This window comes from Halichoerus grypus, chromosome X (genome assembly GCF_964656455.1).
Source record: "Halichoerus grypus chromosome X, mHalGry1.hap1.1, whole genome shotgun sequence".
NCBI classification, from domain to species: domain Eukaryota; kingdom Metazoa; phylum Chordata; class Mammalia; order Carnivora; family Phocidae; genus Halichoerus; species Halichoerus grypus.
In genome coordinates this window covers 56,336,328-56,363,701 of record NC_135727.1, presented here as the reverse complement: position 1 = coordinate 56,363,701, position 27,374 = coordinate 56,336,328, and the positions used below count along the sequence as shown (strand labels likewise).

General features: G+C 35.3%; 1 protein-coding gene across 5 annotated transcripts in view; it reads left to right on the top strand.

Moving 5' to 3' along the window:
- Nucleotides 1-27,374, top strand: part of DACH2 (dachshund family transcription factor 2) — an 890,246-nt gene that overhangs the window by 741,219 nt on the left and 121,653 nt on the right. For all 5 annotated transcript variants that reach the window (XM_078064867.1, XM_078064865.1, XM_078064864.1 and 2 more), the window contains exon 6: nt 9,396-9,568. In XM_078064867.1, coding sequence (XP_077920993.1) covers nt 9,396-9,568 — 173 coding nt within the window. The remainder of the gene's footprint in view (nt 1-9,395; nt 9,569-27,374) is intronic.

Genomic DNA, 27,374 nt, shown 5'->3' with positions numbered 1-27,374 from the left:
AACCAAAGAGGCAAAGAGTCTGTACTCAGAAAACTATAAAATACTCATGAAAGAAATTGAAGAAGACACAAAGAAATGGAAAAGCGTTCTATGCTCATGGATTGGAAGAAAAATATTGTGACGATGTCAATGCTACCTAGAGCAATCTACACATTTAATGCAATCCCTATGAAAATACCATCCACTTTTTTCAAAGAAATGGAACAAATAATCCTAAAATTTGTATGGAACCAGAAAAGACCCTGAATAGCCAGAGGAATGTTGAAAAAGAAAAGCAGAGCTGGCGGCATCGCAATTCTGGACTTCAAGCTCTATTACAAAGCTATCATCATCAAGACCATATGGTACTGGCACAAAAACAGACACACAGATCAATGGAACAGAATAAAAAGCCCAGAAATGGACCCTCAACTCTATGGTCAACTAATCTTCGACAAAGCAGGAAAGAATGTCCAATGGAAAAAAGACAGTCTCTTCAACAAATGGGGTTGGGAAAATTGGACAGCCACATGCAGAAGAATGAAGCTGGACCACTTCCTTACACCTCACACAAAAATAGACTCACAATGGTTGAAAGACCTAAATGTGAGAGAGGAGTCCATCAAAATCCTAAAGGGGAACACAGGCAGCAACCTCTTCGACCTCAGCCACAGCAACTTCTTCCTAGAAACATCACCAAAGGCAAGGTAAACAAGGGGAAAAATGGACTACTGGGACCTCATCAAGATAAAAAGCTTTTGCACAACAAAAGAAACAGTCAACAACACCAAAAGACAACCGACAGAATGGGAGAAGATATTTGCAAATGACATATCAGATAAATGGCTTGTATCCAAAATCTATAAAGACCTTATCAAACTCAACACCCAAAGAACAAATGATCCAATCAAGAAATGGGCAGAAGACATGAAAGAAGACATCCAAATGGCCAACGGACACATGAAAAAGTGCTCAAGATCACTTGGCATCGGGGAAATCCAATCAAAACCTCAATGAGATACCACCTCACACCAGTCAGAATGGCTAAAATTAACAAGTCGGGAAAACACAGATGTTGGCAGGGATGCGGAGAAAAGGGAACCCTCCTACACTTTTGGTGGGAATGCAAGGTGGGGCAGCCACTTTGGAAAACAGTATGGAGGTTCCTCAAAAAGTTGAAAATAGAGCTACCATATGACCCAGCAATTGCACTACTGGGTATTTACCCCAAAGATACAAATGTAGGGATCCGAAGGTGTACGTGCACTCCAATGTTTATAGCAGCAATGTCCACAATAGCCAAACTATGGAAAGAGCCAAGATGTCCATCGACAGTTGAATGGATAAAGAAGAAGTGGTATATATATACAATGGAATATTATGCAGCCATCAAAAACAATGACATCTTGCCATTTGCAATGACGTGGATGGATCTGGAGGGTATTATGCTGACTGAAATAAGTCAATCAAAGAAAGACATGTATCATATGATCTTACTGATATGAGGAATTCTTAATCTCAGGAAACAAACTGAGGGTTGCTGCAGTGGTGGGGGTGGGAGGGATGGGGTGGCTGGGTGATAGACATTGGGGAGGGTATGTGCTATGCTGAGCACTGTGAATTGTGTAAGAGTGTTGAATCACAGACCTGTACCTCTGAAACAAATAATACATTATATGTTAAATAAAAGAGAAGAAGATAGTAGGAAGGGAAAAATAAAGGGGGAGAAATAATAGGGGGAGATGAACCATGGAGACTATGGACTCTGAGAAACAAACTGAGGGTTCTAGAGGGGAGGGGACTCGGGAGATGGGTTAGCCTGGTGATGGGTATTAAAGAGGGCACGTATTGAATGGAGCACTGGGTCTTATTCACAAATAATGAATCATGGAACACTACATCAAAAACTAATGATGTAATATATGGTGATTAACATAATAAAAAATAAAGAAGAATTGAATACCTATTCTTCTCATGCTATTTCAAAAAATAGGAAAGGAAGGAAAAATTCCAAATTCATTCTTTGAGGCCAGCATTACCCTAATACCAAAACCAGATAAAGACACCCTAGCATCATCCTTAATGAGGAGAAACAGAAGGCTTTTCCTCTATGGTCAGGTAGAAGTAAAGAAGGTCCATTCTCACCACTGTTATTTAACATAGTACTGGAATGTCTAGTCACAGCAATCAGAAAACAACAACAACAAAAAAAAATAAAAGACATCCAAATTGACAAAGAAGAAGTAAAATTTCCACTATTTTCAGAGGCCATGATATTATATATAGAAAACCCAAAATGCTCCACTAAAAATCAGCTAGAAGTGATAATAATTTAGTAAGTTCTCAGGATAAAAAAATCAACTTACAGAAATCTGCTACATTTCTATACACCAATAATGAAGCGGCAGAAAGATAAATTAAGTAATCAATTCCATTTATAATAGCACCAAAAATAGGAAGATACCTAGATATATACCTTACCAATGTAAGGTGGTGAAAAACGTGTACTCTGAAAAGTATAGAACATTTATGAAAAAAATTGAAGATGACACAAAGAAATGGAAAGATATTCCATGCTCATGGATTGGAAGAACAAGTATTGTTAAAATGTCTATATTACCCAAAGCAATCTACACATTTAATATAATCTCTACCAAAATACCACCAGCACTTTTCACAGAGCTAGGACAAATAATCCTAAAATTTGTATGGAACCACAAAAGACTCCAAATAAGCCAAAGCAATCTTGAAGAAGAAAAGCATAGCTGGAGGTATTACAATTCTGGACATCAAGTTATATTACAAGTTATATTACTACTACAAAGCTGTAGTAATCAAAATGGCATGGTACTGCCACAAAAATAGACATAGAGATCAATAGATCAGAAGAGAAAACCATGAAATGAACCCACAAATATATAGTCAATTAATCTTTGACAAAGCAAGAAAGAATATCCACTGGGAAAAGTCTTTTTAACAAATGGTGTTGGGAAAACTGGACAGCCACATGCAAAAGAAAGAAATGTGAATACTTTCTTATACCATACCTAAAAGTAAATTCAAAATATATTAAAGGTCTAAATGTGAAACCTGAAACCACAAAAGTCCTAGAAGAGAACACAGGCAGTAACTTCTTTGACATTGGCCTTACCAACTTATTTCTAGATATGTCTCCTGAGGCAAGGGAGAAAATAAAGTATTGGGACTTCATCATAATAAAAAGCTTCAGCACATCAAAGGAAACAATCACTAAAAGACAACATATGGAATGGGAAAGGATATTTGCAAATAACGTATCTGATAATGTGTTAGTATCCAAAATACGTAAAGAACTTATAAAGCTCAACACTGAAAAAACTAATAATACAATGAAAAAATGGGCAGAAGACATGAATAGACATTTTTTCAAAGAAGACATTTTGAAGGCTAACAGATACATGAAAAGATGCTCATCATCATTTATCAACAGGGAAATGCAAATAGAAACTACCATGAGCTATCACCCCACACTGGTCAGAATGGCTAAAATCAACAATACAAGAAACAACAGTTGTTGGCAAAGATGTCGAGAAAGGGGAACCCTCTTGTACTGTTGGTGGGAATGTAAACTCATGCAGCCACTCTGGATAACGGTATGGAAGTTCCTCAAAAGATTAAAAATAGAATTTCCCTAGGATCCAGCAATTGCACTACTAGGTATTTACCCAAAGAATACAAAATTACTAATTCAAAGGGATACATGCACCCCGTTATGTATAGCAGCATTATCTACAATAGCCAAGTTATGGAAACAGCCCAGTATCCATGATGGAAGAATGGATACAGAAGATGTGATTATATATATAATGGAATATTAATCATAAAAAGAATGAAATCTTTCCATTTGCAACAACATGGGTGGAGGTAGACAGTATTATGCTAAGTGAAGTCAGTCAGAGAATGACAAATACCATGTGATTTCACTCATATGTGGAATTTAAGAAAGAAAAAAAAGGGGAAAAAAGAGAGAGGCAAAGCAAGAAACAGATTCTTTTTTTTTTTTTTTTAAGATTTTATTTATTTATTTGAGAGAGAGAATGAGAGACAGAGAGCATGAGAGGGAGGAGGGTCAGAGGGAGAAGCAGACTCCCTGCCGAGCAGGGAGCCCGATGCGGGACTCGATCCCGGGACTCCAGGATCATGACCTGAGCCGAAGGCAGTCGCTTAACCAACTGAGCCACCCAGGCGCCCAAGAAACAGATTCTTAACTATACAGAACAAATTGATTGTTGCCAGAAGGGAGTTTGGTGGTGGGATGGGTTCAATGGGTGATGGGGATTAAGGAGTACAGTAATTGTGATGAATACCAGGTGATGTATGGAAGTGCTGAAGCACTTTATTGTACACCTGAAACTAATATTACACTGTATGTTAATTAACTGGAATTTAAATAAAAACTAAAAAAGAGAAGTTATACAACTCAACACCAAAACACAAACAAGCAAACAATCTGATTAAAAATGGGCAGAGATACTGATTAGGTATTTTCCCAAAGACACATATAGTGGTCAATGTAAACATGAAAAGATACTCAACATCACTAATCATCAGAGAAATGCAGATCAAAACTATAACCTTACACTTGTCAGAATGGCCAGTATCAAAAGACAAGAAATAAGTTGGGTGATGATATGGAGAAAAAGGAACCCCTGTGCACTGTTGGTAAGAATGTAAATTTGTGCACCAATTTGGAAAACAGTATAGATGTTCCTCAAAAAATTAAAAATATAAATATTATATCCAATAATTCCACTACTCAGTATTTACCCCCAAAAATGAAAACATTAAGTCAAAAGATATATTCACCACTACATTTATTAATAGCAGAATTATTTTTTTATAAATTTTATTATGTTAGTCACCATACAGTACATCATTAGTTTTTAATGTTGTGTTATTTACAGTAGCCAAGATATGGAACAATCTGAGTCCATTGATAGATGATTGGATACAGAAGATGTAGTGTGTATATATATATATATATATATATATATATATATATATTCAGTCATCTTATTCAGTCATAAAAAAGGATGAGATCTTACCATTTGCAAAGCAGGGAGGGACCTAAAATGTATTATGCTAAGTGAAAAAATCAGACAAAGATAAATACCATATGATTTTACTCATTTGTGGAATCTTAAAAAAAATGAAATAAACAAATGAAAAACAGAATCATTCTTGTTAGAGAACAAGTCGATGGTTGCCGGTGGGGGGATGGGCAAAATGGGTGAGGGTGCTGGGAGATATAGCCTTCCAGTTATGGAATGAATACATCACAGGACTAAAAGGTACAGCATAAGGAATGTAGTCAATGATATTGTAATAGTGTTGTAGGGTGACAGATGGTAGCTATACTTGTGGTGAGCATAACATAATGTATATACTCATGAAATCACTGTCTTACACACCTGAAACTAATGTAACATTGATTGTCAACTCACTTGAATAGAAAAAAAATTTCAAAAATAAGTCTTGGAAGAACTGTAAGTGCATATTTCTAAGTGAAACAAAGCCAGTCTGAAAAAAAAATAGTGTATGATTCCATCTATATGGCAGTGAGGGAAAGACATACCTATAGAGACAGTAAAATCCAAGGGTAATAATGAAAGGATGAATCTGTAGAGTGCAAGGGATTTTTAGGGCAGTGAACTGATCTGTATGGTACCTAAAAGATTGATACATGATATTTTGCATTTGTGAAAAGCCATACAATGTGCAACACAAAAAATGAACACTAATACAAACTATGTACTGTAGTTAGTAAGCATGTATCAATATTGATTCATTAGTCATAGCAAACATACCACACTAATACAAGATGCTAATAAGCAGAGAAACTGCTGGTGGAGAGGAGATATATGGAAATTCTGAGTAATTTCTGCTCATTTTTTCAGTAAACCTAAAACTTTTCTAAAAATGAAGTCTATTGATTTAAAAAGGAAGGACTTTTACCATACCCAAATAAATAGGGTTAAAGAGGTAGATTCCAGATAGAGGCATGAATAAGAGTAAGCTAAGGTGAATTCAAATTGTAGAATGCTGCAATTAGAGAACTAGAGTAGAGCATACATAGAGGAATATCCTGAGATAACAAAGCTAGAAAAGTAACTTCACATGGAACCAAAGAGCTTATATTTTATTTTGGAGACATTAAGTAGCCACTAAAGTCCTAAAATTGGAGTGGAAAAGCAAATGAAATGGCATAGGAGAACCAACCAGAAGACAGGATATCAAACAAGTATGATAGGATTGGTACCTGACTAGAAATGGCAAGATGTTACAGAGGTCAATATGACTTGGTAATCAAATGAGTATGGGATTTTAGGAGAGTTAGAGTATTACTGAAGTTTGTAGCCTTAATAGCTAGGAAGAGGTTGTGCCATTCACTTACATAAAAGTTATAAGAGTTGCTGGAATACCAAGATGCTTTAGAAATAATGCTTACAGTAGCTAGCATGATGACCTTGGGGTTAACAGGAAAGAGAGACCCATTTTGGTGATTTTAAAAAATAATTTAATTACCATACTATTGAAAGTCTATACATTTCAGGCATGTTACTAATGAGCCAGATTGTTAGAGTGTGGTGTAGTTTTGATGGCCCTTAATTTAATGTTTTCAACTTTGGTAAAAGGTTGACTTACATAATTCAATATCTGCATATGCTTTGCATGTGCAGCTCATGTGGGGTCACTGTTAAACTAGCCAGTGATGTAAATATTAGCTTAGAGTCTAGGGTATTATAGTCAATTGACAGTTATTGCAGGTCATGATCTGAAAGTGTAATTTTAAGTCCTTCAGGGTCTTTTGAAATGTTTGATGAATTGTATTTTAAAAACTGTCAATAGGCTGTTAAATTCTGTTTGTAATCTGTGTTTAGTTTGCACGTCAATTGGACTTTAAGTAGACATATGACTTGATATGGCCAGTTGGTGTCTGAATGATGCTGAAAATCTTTGGAGAATGAGGACAGATTATTACACTGTTAAGGGAAATGTAAATTGAACGAAGGCGTATTTAAGCATTTGTGTGGCGAAGGGAGGCACTGATGGCTACTTTTCATCTGCAGTTTGACCAATTTTTCTACTAAAACTCTGAGTACGCAAAGAAGAATTGAGATCTATAATTATCTTGGGTAAATGAGAGCCTTATATAGAAACCTATTTACGTCATTGATGGTTACTATTATGTTGAGCATAAAGTGAAGGTTTAGGGAAAAGATAAACAGTGATTAATTTAATATGTGTTATGTAATATCATTATAGCAAAGTCATATGATGAGTATAGTATAAAAATGCATATACATCAAAGTAATTTTGGAAGGCTAACTGAAAAACTTGTAGTTTAAAAGGGGATGCAGAGGCCATTTTTTAATTCAGTGTTTACACTGTATTGAGGCTTCTCTAATAAATTAATAATCACAGAAGGAAATTTCACAACTGAAAAGTTGGGTTTGACAGATTGCTCCTTAAAAGGATTTAGAGGTAGTGAGCCATAAGTGAATTGATAGGGGGAAAGTTTAAAATATTTTATTAATATTCTATGGGGATTTGCAGTCATAGGAAGTAGACTATGTTCTCCTTCTTGGTTTCCATGCAGAATTTAAGTTTCTAACCTTTATTAAACCCTTGTGTAATTCTATTAACAGTACATTTTATGGTTGTTTTTATCACGAATATTGGTGACTGTTGTGTTATTTATATAGGAGCTCCTTCAATTGAGATTAACACTTTAGTGTTGCATGAGACCTGTTAAGTGTGTTTTATTATATTGCACAATTTTGATGCTTTTGTTGTTGTTGTTGCTGCTGTTGTTGTTGTTAATGGCTTTAATTCAACCATCATTGTTGAGCCCAGGTGACAGACCTTAAGTCAACTAATAGCATTTTTTTCTAGCCTGCTTTTTGCACTAAAAGTATGTGTTTTGAAAGTTTGTATTACTGTTACTGTATACAGGGGGACTCTGAATATACTTCCTATTGATTCATTGTTGTCCACTAGCTGTTGTGATTTTCGAAGCAAGAAAAAATGAGGGGACGGCAAAGAGGATAAAAGGATATTATTAATAGTGGATAATTGTATGTGGGATCAACATAAACACTATCCATTGTAGATTTCTATAATATGTAATAATTTAGGAAAATTATAGGCAAGGATGTTTCAGAACATCTGTTAAATATTACTGGTTTCTGGGCTTCTGTTCAAATGAAGGCAAGATTACTGTTGAGGCAATAGTTTAAAATATATTGTAAAGTACTATGGTTTACTTATCATAGTGATGTTAATATCTGTAATATTAGGCTAACCCTCCCTAGCCTCTGCTCAAAGATGTTTCCTCACAAATCCCAACCTCATAAGGGGTAAGTAGACAACAATTTTAATTTGTTACATTTTTCATGATGACATATCTGTGGCTACCACAAGTGTAATGTAAATAATACTTGAAAGATATTAAGAAATTTAAAATGTATGAAAACTATTTCACCTTGCATAAGAAAACAAACAGAATTCTAGATACTACTCAATGATGTTGATATTTGTTATTAAACTGAAAATAGTTTGAATATTTTGATAGGGGAGTTACTCCTTATTGATAAAGGATTCAAATTAGAGCCACAGAATTCATCTTAGAGATTATAACTAAAAGGGTAGAACATATTCCAAGGGGCACTTGGGTGGCTTAGTTGGTTAAGCATCAGACTCTTGGTTTTGGTTCATGTAGTGATCTCGAGGACATGAGATTGAGCCCTGCATTGGGCTCCGCACTCAGTGCAGAGTCTGCTTCAGATTCTCTCTCCCTCTGCTTCTGCCCTCACTCGCATGCTCTCTCTCTAAACTAAATAAATAAAATATTTTTTTTTAAAAAAGAACATATTCCAAGTCTTATTTTCTTTTTCTTTTTTTTCCAAGTCTTATTTTCTTTAATAATTCTGAAGCTTAGGGAATCTACATCCTGTCTTAACAGGACCACTGTTAAGTTAGATGCTACTAACACATCAGTTATGTTATAATGATTAAAAAGAAAGTTACTTATTAAACAAAATGATGTTTTGCTTAAAGATTTTTATTTATTTTTATGGGTAAAACAAATTGTGTCTTATAAATATTTTGAGAGTGAGAGCAAGAACAAGGAATAGATAAAAGTTTATGGATATAGGAATATTTTGAAAAAGTATAAAGCAATATTAAATCCTAGGTACCATTAATTGCCCAAAGAGATACTAGGATATAATAAAACTTGATTTAAAAAAAAAAAAAAAGCCAACAAGAATGAATTCAGATAATTTTTTTTTTTTTTTTTGCTATTTTGTAGCATCAATTTTGATGTGGTTTTCCTTTTCCAGATGTAGCAATTTAACATACACTGTCTCTTTTAGGACTGGATCTGCCATTTATGATGATGCCTCATCCCCTACTTCCAGTCAGCTTACCTCCTGCATCAGTTGCCATGGCAATGAATCAGATGAACCATCTTAATACTATTGCCAACATGGCTGCTGCAGCCCAGATTCACAGTCCACTCTCCAGAGCTGGGGCCTCTGTTATAAAGGTAAGAACCGTGATTTGGAAGAGGACACAGGTTTTAATTACATGTACATTTTGAGAAAATATTAGCAATACCACTGAATCTTCAGTATAAACACACAGCTCATTGACTCAGTTGCTTAGCATATAGTATTGATTTTATTTCTGACTAGGCCTGCTAAAGTGTTTTGTTGTTGTTGTTGTTTGTTTGTTTGTTTTTATTGCATGACCACAGATCTCACCTTTAATTCTACCTTCATGTCTTGTAATCATGAACACAGTGTGTGGGAGGCATAGCAAGACTAATGGCACAGAATAGTGTTCAGAAATCATTACCATTGCTATGGTGAAATAAAGTAAACACTGTGTTCTTTTTGGTGTTTGGGAGGCAGTTCTGGGGTAGTATATACCATGCAGGACTTGTAGTCAGAAAGACCTAAGTTTTGATACTGATCCTGCCACTTTAGCTCAATAACCTTGGATATGACATTTAACCTGCATGAACTTGTTTCCTCAACTGTAAACTAAATGTTATAGTAATAATCTATCCCACTTACTTCACTGGCTGTCCAGAGATAATGTGAGTAAAACATAGGTTAAAAACTGTGAAACATTAAGCAAATATTTATGATAATTTATAGCATTATCATTATCATCATTAGAATACTATTTTTTTCAAAATTTCATGACCATTGGGTAATGAAACACAAATAATATTTTATAATCTGTCCTGATGTCTTCTTTTAGTTTGGCATAGTGCCTCTCTGCCCTCTCTCCAAGTATCATGTAAACTTGTTTTTATAATATTTTTTTTCTTTTGGCAAGGAGGTGATATAAGGGTACATAGGATCAAAAGTAATATTTAATAAGAGCAACCCATTAACTTGTCCCTTTGTTCTTTTATTTTTTTCAACAAATATTATACTCTTGATGTTTACATGTTGTATTGGGCAATATGGGATATAGGTAAAGAAGACATAATCCCTGACTTCCAGTACTCACAAACTAAATGTGATATAAACAAGTACCCATTTAGCTTGCAATAACAAGACAGACTGTGATGAATGGCATAGAATATCATCACGTGTTATAGGAATTTAGAGGAGGGACTTATTATACCTAGCTTGGCAAAAAGAGGGGGAAAAAATCACAAAAAGCATTACAGTTGTTGGATTTGACCTGGACCTTGGCAATATTGATATGATTGTAATAGATGTACATGGGGGAATGTAAAAGAAAGAGGAAATGTGAAATTCTGGATTTTTTTTTTTCATTTTAAATTAGCTTCCAGTTTTGGGGATTTTTAAAATAATGAGGAAAATCTGTGACCTAAACTTTGTAGGAAAGAACAAGACAAATTGATATTTTTTTATTAAGCTCCATATATATTTATATGGCCAGGTAGAAGTATGCTTCCCGCAAAGATTGTAGCCCTCAATAGATCAGTCTATCGTAGCTAATCAAAACTTTGTTGTTTGAATATTTGATCAGAGGTTAAACTAGGAAACAAAGTTATCTTTGAGAAAAAAAATCATCCATGAACATATTTAAAAGATGGAATAAGTTTCCCATGATTTTGAAATTGGGTGACCTACTAAGTAAATGTGACCTCACACAAAATTAGAAAACTATTAAGAAAGAAACCATATTTTAAAGTACTTGCTTTGAAATGATGAAAAACCACTTTCAGTAGAGGCATGTTTATGGCTTTTCAAAAATACATTTATTTAGCTTTCTTAATGATGATTATTCAAACTGAATCAGCTACATTTTGGTTGAATGCTTGGGACATTTGGTAGCTTCGCCATTATTTGGAATGAAGAGGCATTTGGGGAGGAGTTCATGACAAGCATTTGGTTATTGGTGGTGATGATGATGGAAATGGAAAGGATAATTATATTCTCCTTAAATAATCCAAATATTGTTAACATAGTAAGGCAATAAAACTATATTTTCTACTGCTGATTTATTTCATATGCAACTTTAGAAAAAGTCAGAACCTTTACAGACATAAAATTGGATATTGCTTTTTAAAAGCTGATATTAGATAACATGCTTATTTAAGTCTTAACAAATATGAAAATTAGATCTACTTTCATATAATTGTTTTGACAAAGTCAGTTGAAAACAATATATTTATTTTGAATGCTCTTTGATAAAATTTTTCTAAAGATCTATAGAAGTAGATTTCCATCAGAGGATGGTAGGGAAATGAAGAAAAAAAGTTTTATTTTGTTTTGTTTTTAAAGAGTTGATTTCCATGAATAGTGAGAGGCTTTTGAAATTGTTTCCACGTTGTTTGTTTTTTTGCGAAGATATTATTATATAATTGTAACTATTAGTTTTAAAAATAATTCACAGGAAATAGCATAATAAAAACTTTCTAATTAATTGCCAAATGGGTGTTAATATATTGAAATTTTTAGCACTCCTTTCAAGAATAGTTATCAATATGATACTAAGCTATAAGGACAAATTTCACACTTCAGTTGATGTATATTTTAATAAAAATTTGTTTTCAATATGCTTCTTGGTGAAGAAAACTTTCAAGTTCAATCTATTAGAATCCTACTGGTAGTGGGCAAACCTAGGTAATTGAGACTTTTTCATATACTACTGTTTGGAGGCTATGGGGACTATTTAAACAAAATGTTTTCTCTATTTACATTTACAGATTTTTAAGTTTTTATTTGACTTCCAGTTAGTTAATAGACAATATAATATTAGTTTCAAATCTACAACATTGAGATTCAACACTTCCATAAAACACCCAGTGCTTATCACAGCAAGTGCACTCCTTAATCCCCATCACCTATTTAATTCATCCCTCCACCACTCTCCCATCTGGTAACCATCAGTTTGTTTTCCATAGTTAAGAGTCTGTTTCTTGGTTTGCCTTGCTCTCTTTTTCCAATATGCTTATTTGTATTGTTTCTTAAATTCCATATATGAGTGAAATCATATGTTTTTTGTCTTTCTCCAAATGACATTTCACTTAGCATAATACTCTCTGCTCCATCCATGTCATTGCAAATGACAAGATATCATCTTTTTTATGGCAGAATAATATAGCACTCTATATATATGTACCACTTATTTATCCATTCATCAGCTGATGGACACTTGGGCTCTTTCCATAATTTGGCTATTGTAGATAATGCTTCTATAAACACCGGGGTACAGGTATCCCTTTGAATTAGTATTTTTGTATTCCTTGGGTAAATACTTGGTAGTGCAATTGCTGGATTGTAGGGTGGTTCTATTTTTAACTTTTTGAGGCATCTTCATACTGTTTTCTAGAGTGACTGCACCAGTTTGCATCCTACCAACAGCACAAGAGTGTTCTCCTTCCTCCACATACTCACCAACACCTGTTGTTTCTTGTGTTGTTGATTTTAGCTTTGCTGACAGGTGTGAGGAGATATCTCATTGTAATTTTGATTTGCATTTCCCTGGTGATTGATGTTGAGCATTTTTTCATGTTTCTGTTAGCAATTTGTATGTGTTCTTTGGAAAAATGGCTATTCATGTCTTCTGTCTATATTTAATTGGATTATTCCCTTTTGTGGTGTTGAGTTTTATAAGCTCTTTATATATTTTGGATACTAATCCTTTATCAGATATGTCATTTGCATATATCTTCTCCAATTCCTTAGGTTTCCTTTTAGTTCTGTTCATTGTTTCCTTCACTGTGTAGAAGTTTTTTTTATTTTGATGTAGTCCCAATAGTTTATTTTTGCTTTTGTTTCCCTTGCCTCAGGAGCAAACCTAGAAAACCAATGTCAAAGAGGTTACTGCCTGTGTTTGCCTCTAAGATTTAAAGGTATTATGTCTCACATTTAGGTCTTTAATCCATTCAGAGTTTATTTTTATGTTTGGTGTAAGAAAGTGGTCCATTTTCATTTTTTCCCAAGTTGTTGTCCAGTTTTCCCAACACCCTTTGTTGAAGAGACTGCCTTTTTCCCATTATGTATTTTTCCCACTTTGTCAAAGATTAATTGACCATATTATTGTAGGTTCATTTTTGTGATTTGTCTTCTGTTCCTTTGATCTATGTATTTGTTTTTGTGCCAGTACCATACTGCTTTGATCACTACAGCTTTGTAGTATCACTTGAAGTCTGGAATTGTGATGCCTCCACCTTTGCTTTTCTTTTTCAAGATTGCTTTGGCTATTCAGGGTCTTTTGGGATTCCATACAAATTTTAGTATTGTTTGTTCTAGCTCTGTGAAATCGCTGTTGGTATGTTGATAGGGATTGCATTAAATGTGTATCTTGTTTTGGATAGTATAGACGTTTTAACAATATTTATTCTTCTAATCCATGAGCATGGAATGTCCTTCCACTTCTTTGTGTCATCTTCATCAATGTTTTATTGTTTTCAGCGTACAAGTCTTACACATTTTGGGTAGGTTTATTTGTAGATACCTTATGGATTTTGGTGCAATTATAATTGGGATTGATTCCTTAATTTCTCTTTCTGCTGCTTCTTTTTTGTTGTATAGAAATGCAAGAGATTTCTGTACATTGATTTTGTATCCTGTGACTGTACTGAATTTGTTTATCACTTCTAGCAGGATTTTTCTTTTCTCTTCTTTTCTTTTTTTTGTGGAGCCTTTTCAGTTTTCTACATATAGTATCATGTCATCTGCAAATAGTGTAAGTTTTACCTCTCCCTTGCCAAGTTAGATACCTTTTATTTCTTTATGTTTTCCAATTGCTGTGGCTAGGACTTCCAGTACTGTGTTAAATAACAGTGGTGATAGTGACATCTCAGTCTTTCTACTGACCACAGAGGAGAATCTATCAGTTTCACCCCATTGAGGATGATAATATCTGTGGGTTTTCATATATGGCCTTTATTATGTTAAGGTATGTTCCTTTTTTTTTTTCTTTTAAATATTTATTTCTTTAAGAGAGAGGGAGAGAGAGAACATGAGAATGGGGGAAGAATCAGAGGGAGAGAATCCTCAAGCAGACTCCCCGTTGAGTGCAGAGCCCGACTCAGGGCTTGATCTCAGGACCAGTGAGATCATGACCTGAGCCAAAAGCAAGAGTCAGACACAGTCAACTAAGCCACCCAGGTGCCTCAAGGTTTATTCCTTTTAAACCTGCAGTTTTTTAGGGTGTTTTTTTTTTTTTTATCATGAATAGATGTTGTGCTTTGTCAGATGTTTTTTTTTGCATCTATTGAAATGATAATATGGTTCTTATCCTTTCTACTATTGATGTGATACATTACATTGATTGATTTGTGAATATTGAACAACCCTTGCAACCCAGGAATAAATTCCACTTGATCATGATGAAAGATTTTTTTTAATATATTGTTGGATTCAGTGATCTATCCTGGAGAATGTCCTATGTGCACTTGAAAAGGATATGTACTTTGTGTTTTAGGAGTGGATGTTCTGAATATATCTGTTCAGTCCATCTGTTCCAATGTCATTCAAAGCCATTGTTTCCTTGTTAATTTTCTGTTTAGAAGATCTGTGCATTGATGTAAGTGGGGTGTTAAAGTCCCCTACTATTATTGTATTATTATCAATGAATTCCTTTTTGTTTGTTATTGTTTTATATTATCGCATCCTTTCAAGTTGAGGGCATAAATATTTACAATTGTTAGATCTTTAGTTATTGTCTGGGTAACTTTATCTCTCCTTCTATTCTGAATGATAATTTTCTTAAATACAACATTCTTGGCTGCAGATTTTTCCCATTTAGCACTTTGAATATATTATGCCACTCCCTTCTGGCTTGCCAAGCTTCTGTTGAGAAATCTCCAGCTAGCCTTCTGGGTCTTCCTTTGCATGTAGAGGACTTCTTTTGCCCTGCTGTTTTTTTTTTTTTTTTTTAAGATTTTATTTATTTATTTGACAGAGAGAGACACAGCGAGAGCAGGAACACAAGCAGGGGGAGTGGGAGAGAGAGAAGCAGGCCTCCCGCAGAGCAGGGAGCCCGATGTGGGACTCGATCCCAGGACCCTGGGATCATGACCTGAGCCGAAGGCAGACGCTTAACGACTGAGCCACCCAGGCGCCCTGCCCTGCTGGTTTTAAGATTATTTATTACTAAGATTATTTATCACTGTTTATCAATTTGTAAATTTAACTAAAATATGTGTTGGTGTGGGTCTGCTTTTGTTGATTTTGATGGGAGCTCTCTGTGCCTTCTGGATCTGGGTATCTCTTTTCTTCCCCAGATTAAGGAAGTGTTCAGTTATTATTTCTTTAAAAAATTTTATGTCCACTTTACTCTCTCTTCTTCTTGTGGGACTCCTATAATACAAATGTTATTACGTTTGATGGAGTCACTGAGTTCTCTAAGTCTATTCTCATGTTTCATAATTCTTTCTCTCTCTTGTTCAGCATCATTGTGTTCCATTATTTTCTCTTCTAGACCACTAATTCATTCTGCTTCTTCCAGCTTCCTGTTCTTTGTATCAAGCTTGTTTTTAATCTTTATTGCATTCTTCATCTTTGATTGATTCATTTTTAACTCTTTTATCTCTGTGGTAAGGGTATCAGTGATGCCTTCTATTCTTTTCTCAAGACCAGTGAATATCCTTATGATTGTTACTTTAAATTCTCAATCAGGGTTACCTGGGTGGCTCAGTTGGCTAAGCATCTGCCTTTGGCTCAGGTCATGACCCCTGGGATCAAGTCCCATATTGGGGTCCCTGCCCAATGGGGAGCCTGCTTCTCCCTCTTCCCTTGCTCCTCCCCCTGCTCATTCTCTCTCTCTCTGTCAAATAAATAAATAAATAAAATCTTTGAAAAAAATAAATTCTCAATCAGACTTGTCACTCTTATTTTTTTGCTTATATCTCTCACCATGGCCTTATCTTGTTCTTTCATTTTGGATAAGTTCCCCCATCTTCACATTTTGTCTAAGTTTCTGTGTTATTCTCTGTGTTAGAAAAGGCAGTTATGTCTCCTGCTCCTGAAAGTAATGGCCTTATGAAGAAGAGGTCATGTAGTGCCCAGCCTAGTGCTTCAGGGAGTGTCTCCTGTGTGTGCTATGTGTGCTCTGCTATTGTGTTTTGGTTGCTCTTTCCTTCAGGCCAGTTGTCTGTATAGTCTTTACTGGCCTGCTATGGACAATGTTTGGTCCCTAGCCTGAATGTGTCAAGTTTTAACAAGGTGAGCCCTGGTCTGCTTGTTAAATGAGACCTGACACCACTTCCACCAGAACTGAGGCCCCGCAGAACTCTCAGGTCAGGAGACTTGGTGTGGGTGGGTGTTCACACTCATCTTTTTTGGGAGGGGCACTCTGTGCTGAAACTGAGGCAAGCTTGAGTGAGAAGGGAAAACCTTGCCACAGCAGGGGAGTAGGGCTTGGTGTAAGCAAATTAGGAACCAGGGCTGGTTCTGGGCTACTTCCTGCTGGTAGCTTTGTGTTTATGCTGAGGTGCAGGAGAGGGAGATGGCATCAGCCAGCTCCATTGTTCCAGAAGAGGCTTGTCTGTGAATGCTGACTCTCTGGACATGCTCCAATAAGAGCAAATCATCTCCCACTGTGCTCCCAAGCATTCTTCAGATCACTGTTTCCATGACATCTACCCCTTGGATTCTTTGCCTGCCTTCTCTCCAGGAGAAGGGCAGTGCCCTCAGGACTCTACCCCAGCCAAGCCCACTGACCTTTAAAACTCCAGGCTTTAAGCCCTGCTGGTTGCAAGAACTCACTGAATTCAGCCCACCTCATTTTCCAAACCAATGGCTATGGGGAAATGTTCTTGTTGTGTGTTCCCCTGTTGGTCTTCTTTCATGGTCCTTTCTTGTGATCACAGGTCCCTCCCTTCTGTAACACTCAGGATCCATTTCTCCCCTAAACCACATCTCTGCACCTTACTTTCTTTGATGTGCCCACTTCTCTACCTTTAGTTGTGGAATTTGTTCTTTTAGTTTTCATGTCAATTTCTGAGGTATTTAGTATGATTTGATAATTATCTAGTTGTGTTCATGGAATGAAAGGAGCCTAGGGTTCACTTACTCCACCACCATCTTCCATCTTCCTCCCTCTCCCATTTACAGATTTGTTTTTAATCCCAGCAGTTTGGCACAAAAAATTGAAATTTTAATTAGTATTGCTCATTGTTTTGCAAAATATTTGAATTGAGGTCACCATATCTTTTATATGATATTGACCATTTAGAGTCAATTGACCTTCCAAAGTATGATCAGGAAATTTAACATTGAACATTTTGAAAGAAATGTCATAATTATGAAACTTGATTTCTTTCTGGCAAATCCACTGTGAATTAGGGAAAGCCATAATAACCTGATTCACCATCTTTGCTGTGTATTATATTGTCTTAACTCAGTGGTTTGCTGTAACAAAATAGTATAGACCAGGTAGCTTAAACATGGTAAATTTATTTATCATAGTTCTAGAGGCTGGAAAGTCCAAGATCAAAGTGCCTTCTGATTCCTGGTGAGAGCTTTCTTTCTGGTTTGCAGATGATCACCTTCTCACTGTGTTCTCACATGGCAAAGATAGACAGGAAGCATGGCAAAGATAGACAGGAAGCAAATTTTCTCATATCTCTTCTTAAAAGGGCATTAATCCCATCATGAGGGCTCCCCCAACCCATGACTTCATTCCCCCCCAAAAGTCCCATTTCCAAATACTTTCACATTAAGGATAGAGTTTCAACATATGAATTTAGGGGAGATATTCAATCCACAGAATATACAATCTAATGTGATTATAGTGTCACCTTTGCTAGCTTCTCTACAGTTAATGATCTGCTGGTATTTCCATTATATCCTTATTTTCAGCATTTTTTAAATATTTTATTCATTGATTGGAGAGAGAGAGAGCAGGAGCAGTGGGGAGAGGCAGAGGGCGAGGGAGAAGCAGACTCCCTGCTGAGCCGGGAGCCCAACAACGTGGGGCTCGATCCCAGGACCCAGAGAGCATGACCTGAGCTGAAGGCAGATGTTTAACCATCTGAGCCACACAGGTACTCCTATGTTCAGCATTTTAAACCTCGGCTGCACAAAAATAAATTTGTATCAGAAACGTGTACAGAAAAAGATTAGGACACATTACACAAAAAGTCCAAAATACACGTTTAGTTATATTAAAATTTATGAAAGTTCACAAAAAGAGCTACCAAATTTATTCATATGTTTAAATTATTCTTATTTACATATCTTTTCTTTTCTTTTTTTTTTTTTTTTTACCTTCAAGTAAAGCTTTACCTTTTTTCCATATCATTTAAAAATGTCCCTGGAAAAAAAACAACAACATGCTGTGATATTAAAAGAAGGTTTCATATCCTTCTAAACACCTGCTCCTCTTCTTTAGCATAGTCTGTGTTAAGCTGATGCCTGTGCTTTGCCACTGATGATCATGAGACTGATTCCAATTTCCTTTGGAAGCTGGTCTTACAACATGTGATTTGAATATTAGGACTATATGATAGAGGTTATCAAGTTAGTGAATGGCTGGCCTACAAATCGTATTTAATTTCTAGCACTTAACATTTCTGATTAAAGGTCTGGAAGCAACTATTTTAATATTTCTGCACTTCAGTTTTCCTTCCTGTAATATATATCTCACTTTCTTTACACTTGTTTCTGTGTTTACAGTTCTTCTGATTGAGTCTATATCAGAAAACAGTTTATGTTAATGTATGTCATGTTAGCTCCTCATTTTAATTCAGGTAGACTCAATTGTCATTTGTTAATAAGCCCATTTGTTAACTAATTGAATCAGAATAAGCCACTGATACCTAGTTTAAAAAGTCTGTGGGTCCATCCGAATTTTTTGTTTTCCAATGATTGAGTCCCTATTATGCATCAGGTGGTTTTTAAGGTTTATAATCTAATGGGGAGAGACAAACAATAAACAGAATTAATAGTTTAATAATTTTTATTAAACATTTAAATAGACAAAATGAACTCATGTACTATTTTGAAAACATGGTTTTACAGATTTTGTTTTATACTCTGTAAGACCCGGGTTCCTGAGTCATAGCAAGAATGGAAACTACATATAATGATTTGAATTTTCCTACATTCTCTGTTTAATATTTTAATAGTAGATGTTTTGTTATGCAATATGTTTGTTTCTAATTTTTCAGGTTCTTTAGAAGAACTATGTGGGATGCAGACAACAGTAATTGAGTTTATTTTACCTAATATGTATTTTTATCATACAGCACTCTATTTGTGTTTCTTTCAATGCTCATAAACTCAAATAAATACAGCATTTAGTGTACTTATTTATATACTTAATATTTGCCTAGTCAGATAATGTTGAACATTAGAAAGAAATAAAAACCTCAGACTCCTATAATAGACTTAAACATTCAATGTTTTTTATTTGGGCCAGCATCCAATGGTGTGCCTGTAAACCAGTTCTCCAAAAAAAAAAAAAAAAAAAAAAAAAAAAACAAACCCAAACAAGACAAAATAAAAGAAAAACTCTGACTTATACCATTTTCCAATTTCTGTGTTGTATATATTTCCATCATGGCTGATTTCAAGTTACAATCATTTTAACACCTGGCTTACAAAATTACTGAATATTTAGCAATTGGCCCTAGTTTGAACTGGCCCCAAGATAACACTTTCCTTTTAAAGCATTATATGAAATATGAAATGTTTATCAAATCAAACACTTCATGCCAATCTCCCTTCATAACCATTAAACAAAACAAAAATTTTCAAACTAGTTTACCACTAATTTCTATTTCTTTTTTTTTAAGATTTTTATTTATTTATTTATTTGAGAGAGAGTGCAAGAGAGCACAAGCAGGGGGAGCAGCAAAGGGAGAGGGAGAAGTAGGCTCCCCGCTGAGCAGGGAGCCTGATGCTGGGCTCAATCCCAGGGCCCTGGGACCACGACCTGAGCAGAAAGCAAACACTTACCTGACTGAGCCACCCAGACCCAGGTGCCCCTTCAGAATAACATAACATGTTAACAAAAAGTTTGAGAAAACTCTATAAAAATTAATGAATAAGTAGTTTGTTTCTCAATGGAAATTATACTGCCTTAACATAGATTGATGTCAAATTGAAAGGAACATGGTTGCATTTGGGCCTTTTTCTTCTATCAATGTATAAATATTTCTACCCCAGTGTGAGAAATGTTTGGTAATCGAGGTGTGGATTCCTGTAAATGCCCTCAAATAGTGAAAACTAACACAGAGAAGAATAGACATGGCTGTCTATTCACCACAGCTGTCATCTTTTTTTAATTTTCTTTTCACAGGTAGGAGAGAAAACCATAGCTTTTTAGGGATCTGAGAAGTGATATAATATATATATATATATATATATATATATATATATATATATATAAATTGCTTATAGTTTAATAAATTTCCCTATCTCCATGGATGTAAACTATGTAACCATTGTAATTAACAATGAGTTTTATTTTTTAAGATTTTATTTATTTGAGAGAGTGTGAGAGAGCAAGCATGAGTGGGGGGAGGGGAAGAGGGAGAGGGAGAAACAGACTCACTGCTGAGCAGGGAGCCCAAGCATGGCTTGATCCCAGGATCCCCGGGATCATGATCTGAGCTGGGGGCAGACACTTAATGGATTGAGCCACCCAGACACCCCAACCATGAGTTTTAGATGCATAGAATATATTTACTATAGCAACACTGTTCACTACAGTAACCACTAGCCACATGTGGCTATTTCAATTTAAATGAATTAAAGAAATGAAAACTTCAGTTGTTCTGTTGCAACTAGCCACATTTCAAGTGCTCAATAGTCACTTGAATGGCCACTTCTGCAATGATGCAATGTTCTATACTTGTAGTAGCCACTTGCATCATTGCTGAAAATTTTATTGGATAGCACTGTTTTAGAGCATTAAGTAGGGTGGACAAAAAGTCATGAATCACTGGTAATCTTTGGGAAAAAAGATAATACAGACTAAAAAATCAGTAAGTATATTGCAATTAGCCTTGCAGTTAGCCAAAAAAAGATAGTTATTGCTGAATATTGGCTTATTAAGTTATTATTGTCATCATTTTTTGTTGGAAAAAGGGCAAGAACACAGAATTCACTGATTTCACAAGATTTAATATGTGCAAAGGACTGTGTCACATTGCTTTGTCAAAAACACAAAAATGAAACAGACATAAGATCCACCCTCAAAAATATTATAGAATTATATACTGTTTCTGGCTAGAACCATCATAGTTTGTTAGTGAAGTTAAATGAATTAAGAAGCAGATTTCATTGCTTGACTCATTTAGCATAATCCCCTCCAATTCTATCCATGTCAATGCAAATGGTGAGTATTCATCCTTTCTGATGGCTGAGTAATATTCCATTGTATATATGCACCACATCTTCTTTATCCAATCCGTCTGTTGAAGGACATCTCAGCTCCTTTCACAGTTTGGCTATTGTGGCCATTGCTGCTATGAACGCTGGGGTGCGTGTGCCTCTTCCTTTCACTACATCTGTATCTTTGGAGTAAATACCCAGTAGGGCAACTGCTGGGGCATAGAGTATCTCTATTTTTAACTTTTTGGGGAACCTCCATACTGTTTTCCAAAGTGGCTGTACCAGTTTGCCTTCCCACCAATAGTGTAAGAGGGTTCCCCTTTCTCCACATCCTCTCCAACATTTGTTGTTTCCTGTCTTGTTAATTTTTGCCATTCTAACTGGTGTAAGGTGGTAACTCAATGTGGTTTTGATTTGAATTTCCCTGATGGCTAATGATGTTGAACATTTTTTCATGTATCTGTTAGCCATTTGTATGTCTTCGATTATCATATGGTTTCTTTTTTTTTAAATATTTTATTTATTCACTTGAGACACAGAGATACAGAGAGAGAGAGAGAGCATGAGCAGGGGGAGAGGGAGAAGCAGGCTCCCAGCTGAGCCAGGAGCCCGATGTGGGGCTCAATCCCAAGACCCTGGGATCATGAAATGAGCCAAAGGCAGACGCTCAACCATCTGAGCTACCCAGGCACCCCTATGGTTTCACTTATATGTGGAACATAAGGAATAGCATGGAGGACATTAGGAGAAGGAAAGGAAAATGAAGGGGGGGAATTGGAGGGGGAGAAGAACCATGAGAGACTGTGGACTCTGAGAAACAAACTGAGGATTTCAGAGGGGAAGGGGGTGGGGGACGGGTTAACTTGGTGATGGGTATTAAGGAGGGCATGTATTGCAATGAACACTGGGTATTATATGTAAGCGATGAATCATGGAACACTACATCAAAAAATAATGAAGTACTGTATGGTGACTAACATAACATAATTTTAAAAAAAGATGTTATGTGTTAGCTGAGGCTACAGTCATCTCAAGGCTCAAATTGGGAAGGACCCACTTCACTCACATGGCTGTTGCTGGCCTCAAAGTTTGACTTTTAAAAGTCTCTTGATAGGGCATCCTCTCTATATGGCAGCCAGCTTCTCCCAGAATGAACAATCCAAGAGATAGTAAGGAAGAACACACAAGACAGAAATCACTATTTTATAACTTAATCTCAAAAAGAACATGCCATTGTTTCTGCCATATTCATTTTCTTAGAAACAATTCAGTAAGCCCAGCCCACACTCAAGGGGAAAGGATTACACAAAGGCAGGAATACTAGCAGACAGTGACCACTGAGCATCGTCTTGGAAACTGCCTACCACACATGCTATCTACTAAAATTGAACAAAAGGTGTATCCTATAACCCAATAACTTCATTTCTAGGTATGACATTACAAAAATGCATGCATTTGTATACCAGAAAAATATGTACAAAAATGTTCACAGCTGCATTATGCATAGTGGACAAAAACTAGTAACAACCTAATGTCTATTGGAATGAATAAATCAATCATGATCTATTCACGCAGTGGAATACTACACATTAAAGAAAATGAAGGAACTACTGTTATATGCAATTATAAAGATGAATTTCATAAATATAATGTATAAAATAGCAAGTCCTGGCACATAAGAGTGCATAACACATATAAAAGTTCAAATAGAAAACTAGTCTATGGTGTTAGAAGTCAGAATAAGTGATTATGGTTGGAGAAGAAAGGGGCTAGTGACTGGAAGTTAGCATGTGGGAGCCTTCTGAAGTGCTGGTAGTATTTAGTTTCTTAACCTGGATTGTGTTATATGGGTGAGTTCACTTTGTGAAAGTTTGTACATTAATGTTTTGTGTACTTTTGTGTATATATTTTATATTTAGTTACACAGTATTAATAAAAGAGGAAGCATGCCAAAAAAAAAGAAAAAAAAAAAGCAGATTTCATTGGAGGCAGTATGGCCTAATGGGTAGGAGCATGGGCTCTGAAGTCAGACTGCCTTCCTGTATTTAAGTTCTGGTTCCACCATTCCTTGTTATATGACTTTAGGCAAATTAATCTACCTGTATCTCAGTTAGCCTCATCTTCCAGTGAATTGGTGAGAGTAATTATATCTACCTCATAGTGTTAACATGAGACTAAATGAGACAAAGCTTGTCAACACACTTAGAACAGTGTTTAGCATTTAGTAGTCAGTATATATTAGCAAATATTATTCTATTTTATTATGTTTTATACTCAAGGATCCATATAGAGATACTAATAAGTAGAAACCAATATCATGGCCAAGAGCTAGCCTGAGAAAGAAGTAACTTCCCTTATATACATTCTTCTGTATAACTCTTAATAGCAGAACCAAGGGTTCCCCCACCATTAGATGCATATACAGGTATTGGGCCCTCCCTCTACAGAGCATTTGTTCACCTGTCATGGCTGATTTGATCTCCATGCAGGAAAAAAAAAAAAAAAAAAGAGTCAGGGATCTGGTGGGGACTGGAGAGGAGTGTCTATTCTAATACCAAAATTGATCTGATTTGTATTTTATTTTAAATCATCTTTGAATGTATATGTGTGGATTATTTAGTCTTTAGTTTGAACTATGAACATTTACATCCCATGTGAAAATACTGATAGACCTTCGTTCCATCCCCAATAGGTACATTAGACACTAAAAAATGTTTGTTGCATGAATGAGTTAAAAATAATGATTCATTGGATATTAAACTTTGGGGAGTATTTCTAACATAAATGATCATTAGTGATACAGAGTTTAATTCCAAAACTGGAAAAGACATTACAGGTTGCAAACAAATGTTTTGTTGTTTTGTTTTGTTTTGTTTTGTTTTTTTGGGTTTTTGTTTTTGTTTTTGTCAAAAATTAGTTTGGGAATATTGTTACTCCAAGCACATATTCTTTAGTTCCACCTCAGATTCCTTTACTATTGGCTCAGCTAGTAGCATTTGTATCTAATAACTAATATAGGTATAGCAGGAACTGGAAATTGCATTATGATCATTAGGCTTGCAAGGCTATTTATCCTTCAGTTATATTACTGAGTGTGGCAAAATCCTGAGAGTAAAATGGGTAAAATACCTGACTGGTATGAAAATCTATTTCCTATTTGACAGTTAAGTACCTTATTTTTTTGTGGGAAGCTATTTTTAAGTTTTTATTTTAATTACAGTTAATTAACATAGTGTTATATTAATTTCAGGTGTACAGTATAGTGATTCAACAATTCCATACATCATAGGATACTTTGTAATATCAGTGTGCCATAGTTTTTTCTGATAACAAATTTGAGAAATTTAAGTAAGAACTGTTATTTGGCTGTTTACCAGTACCATCTGATTAGCTCTGCTTTTTGTTTGGCCGAGCAGCTGGCAATTAATGAATTGATAGGAAGTGGTCACAAGGCAGTGGCATTAACATGTGAACATCTGGTATTAAAGTTAATCAACACAGAGAGGGTTTTTATGATAATTTAAATCCACTGAAAAAAATCACTAGTTGTGTCTTTATTTTAAATTCTATACCTGAAACTAATATTCCACTTTAACTAACTGGAATTTAAATAAAACTTGAAAAAGAAAAACAATGCTCTATGGAAAGACAAAGCAATTACTGTCTTTTAGAACATAAGGTGAAGATGCATTGAGTGAGAACTGAGGTGTGTGTGTGTGTGTGTGTGTGTGTGTGTGTGTGTTTGGGTGGATGGCCAAGGTCCAAGCCCAAAACATAATTTGGAAGCCTTGTATTTTCCCACTGAACTATCCATTTTCCCACTCGAGGGCATTTGCAAGTTATGAACAGATATTATGACTGATTCTCTTAAGCTGTCGGCCTCTTCCAGAACAAGTTGATCTCATTGAAGATGTATAAGGGTCCTTTGCCCTAATATAACATAGATCACATGCAGGGTATGCCTATGATTTTGGACTGTTTCATGGTTACATGTTCCAGATGCATCCCCAATCTGCCTATTTTTTTTTTTTAATTCATGAAAAACCTGCCATATTTGTTTATGTTAACTTTAATAAAATTGTAAATTGGTGATTGTGGAACACAGACTAAATCTTTTTTTTATAATAAGGATTTATTTGTTTATTAATTTTAGAGAGAGAGCATGAGCAGGGGTAGGGGCAGAGGGAGAGGGAGAGAGAATCCACAGATTCCCTGCTAAGCATGGAGCCTAATGCAGGGCTTGATCCCAGGACCCCAAGATCATGATCTGAGCCAAAACCAAGAGTCGGGCACTTAACTGGCTGAGCCACCCAGGCACCCCCACAGACTAATTCTTAAACTGATTTATAAAGATCCATAAGTTGTCAAGTTTCCAATATTATTCAGAAACCAAATTTGGGCCTCATATTCTTCCTCAGGAATAGTAGTAACCCAAGTTAGCAGCAACAATGAATAAACTTTTCATTTCCCTGTCCCTGATTTCATTATTAAAGTCTGTCAAGTTACAATCTGTTCTGTTTCTGCAGAACTCTGGTGACAGTAAGAAGGAGCACATCAATTTAATATGAAATATCAAGACAAATGCATGGATAAAATATCTAGCACTCAGACAAACTTCCAAAAGCCACTCCTCAGTAGTGAAATGCCATTAAATCCTTTAGGAACTCATTAATAGATTAGCATTTGGAAGCATAATTACAGTGAGAGTTGAATTGCAATTAAAAATAAAAAGACAAATTATATAATACATAATCACACTGAATACTTGATAATAATATAATAAAATGTCAGAGGTAACAATTTAACATTGATTGATACAGTTGTTAGTAAAAGGCAACTACACACATGTACACATACATTTAAATACATGTTTAATATGCATTTATTAGTACTTCATACATTCCATGTATACCACCATATTTCCAAGGACATAAAGGAATATATTGAGATGAAATAAAGGATCTGCATGAAAATGGGCAGAGTTGATACTTTACTGCCAATATACTAAATCCTAAACCAAATTGACTGTGTTAAACCTTGTCTAAAACTGAATTTTCTAAGCATTGACCCTATTTTTTATTAAGGTTCAAGTGTACTTTCAAATGATTTAATATGATGAATGTCTCCTTTGACCATTTGTGATATATACGTCCCAAAAGGGGAAAAGTATGATAGAAGAGGGGATAGTATGTACTAATTAACAACATTTTCTGTAATGTTTCTTTCGTTTTAGGCATAAGCCTTGAGCTATACTCATATGCTAGAATCTGAGTTATTATTACAGATAATTTTACTAATTGCAGGGGAAATGGGGATTTGATTGGGTAAGTATGTATCAATTTTGGAAATGTCTCCCCTTTGCTACTTTGAATCTGGAAAAGACCTGTAGTGTTTCAGAAGAGCTACAGCTGTTGTCAATGGGCCCAAATGAAATACATGAAGTGTAACAGGGTTGTAAAATCATAAATGCCAAATAAAATTAAGTCATCAATGACTAAAAATGATTGGGGTTTTAGAGTTGCAATTTTCCTTTTTAAATACCCCTATTGATTTGTTGCAAATACTGTTAAC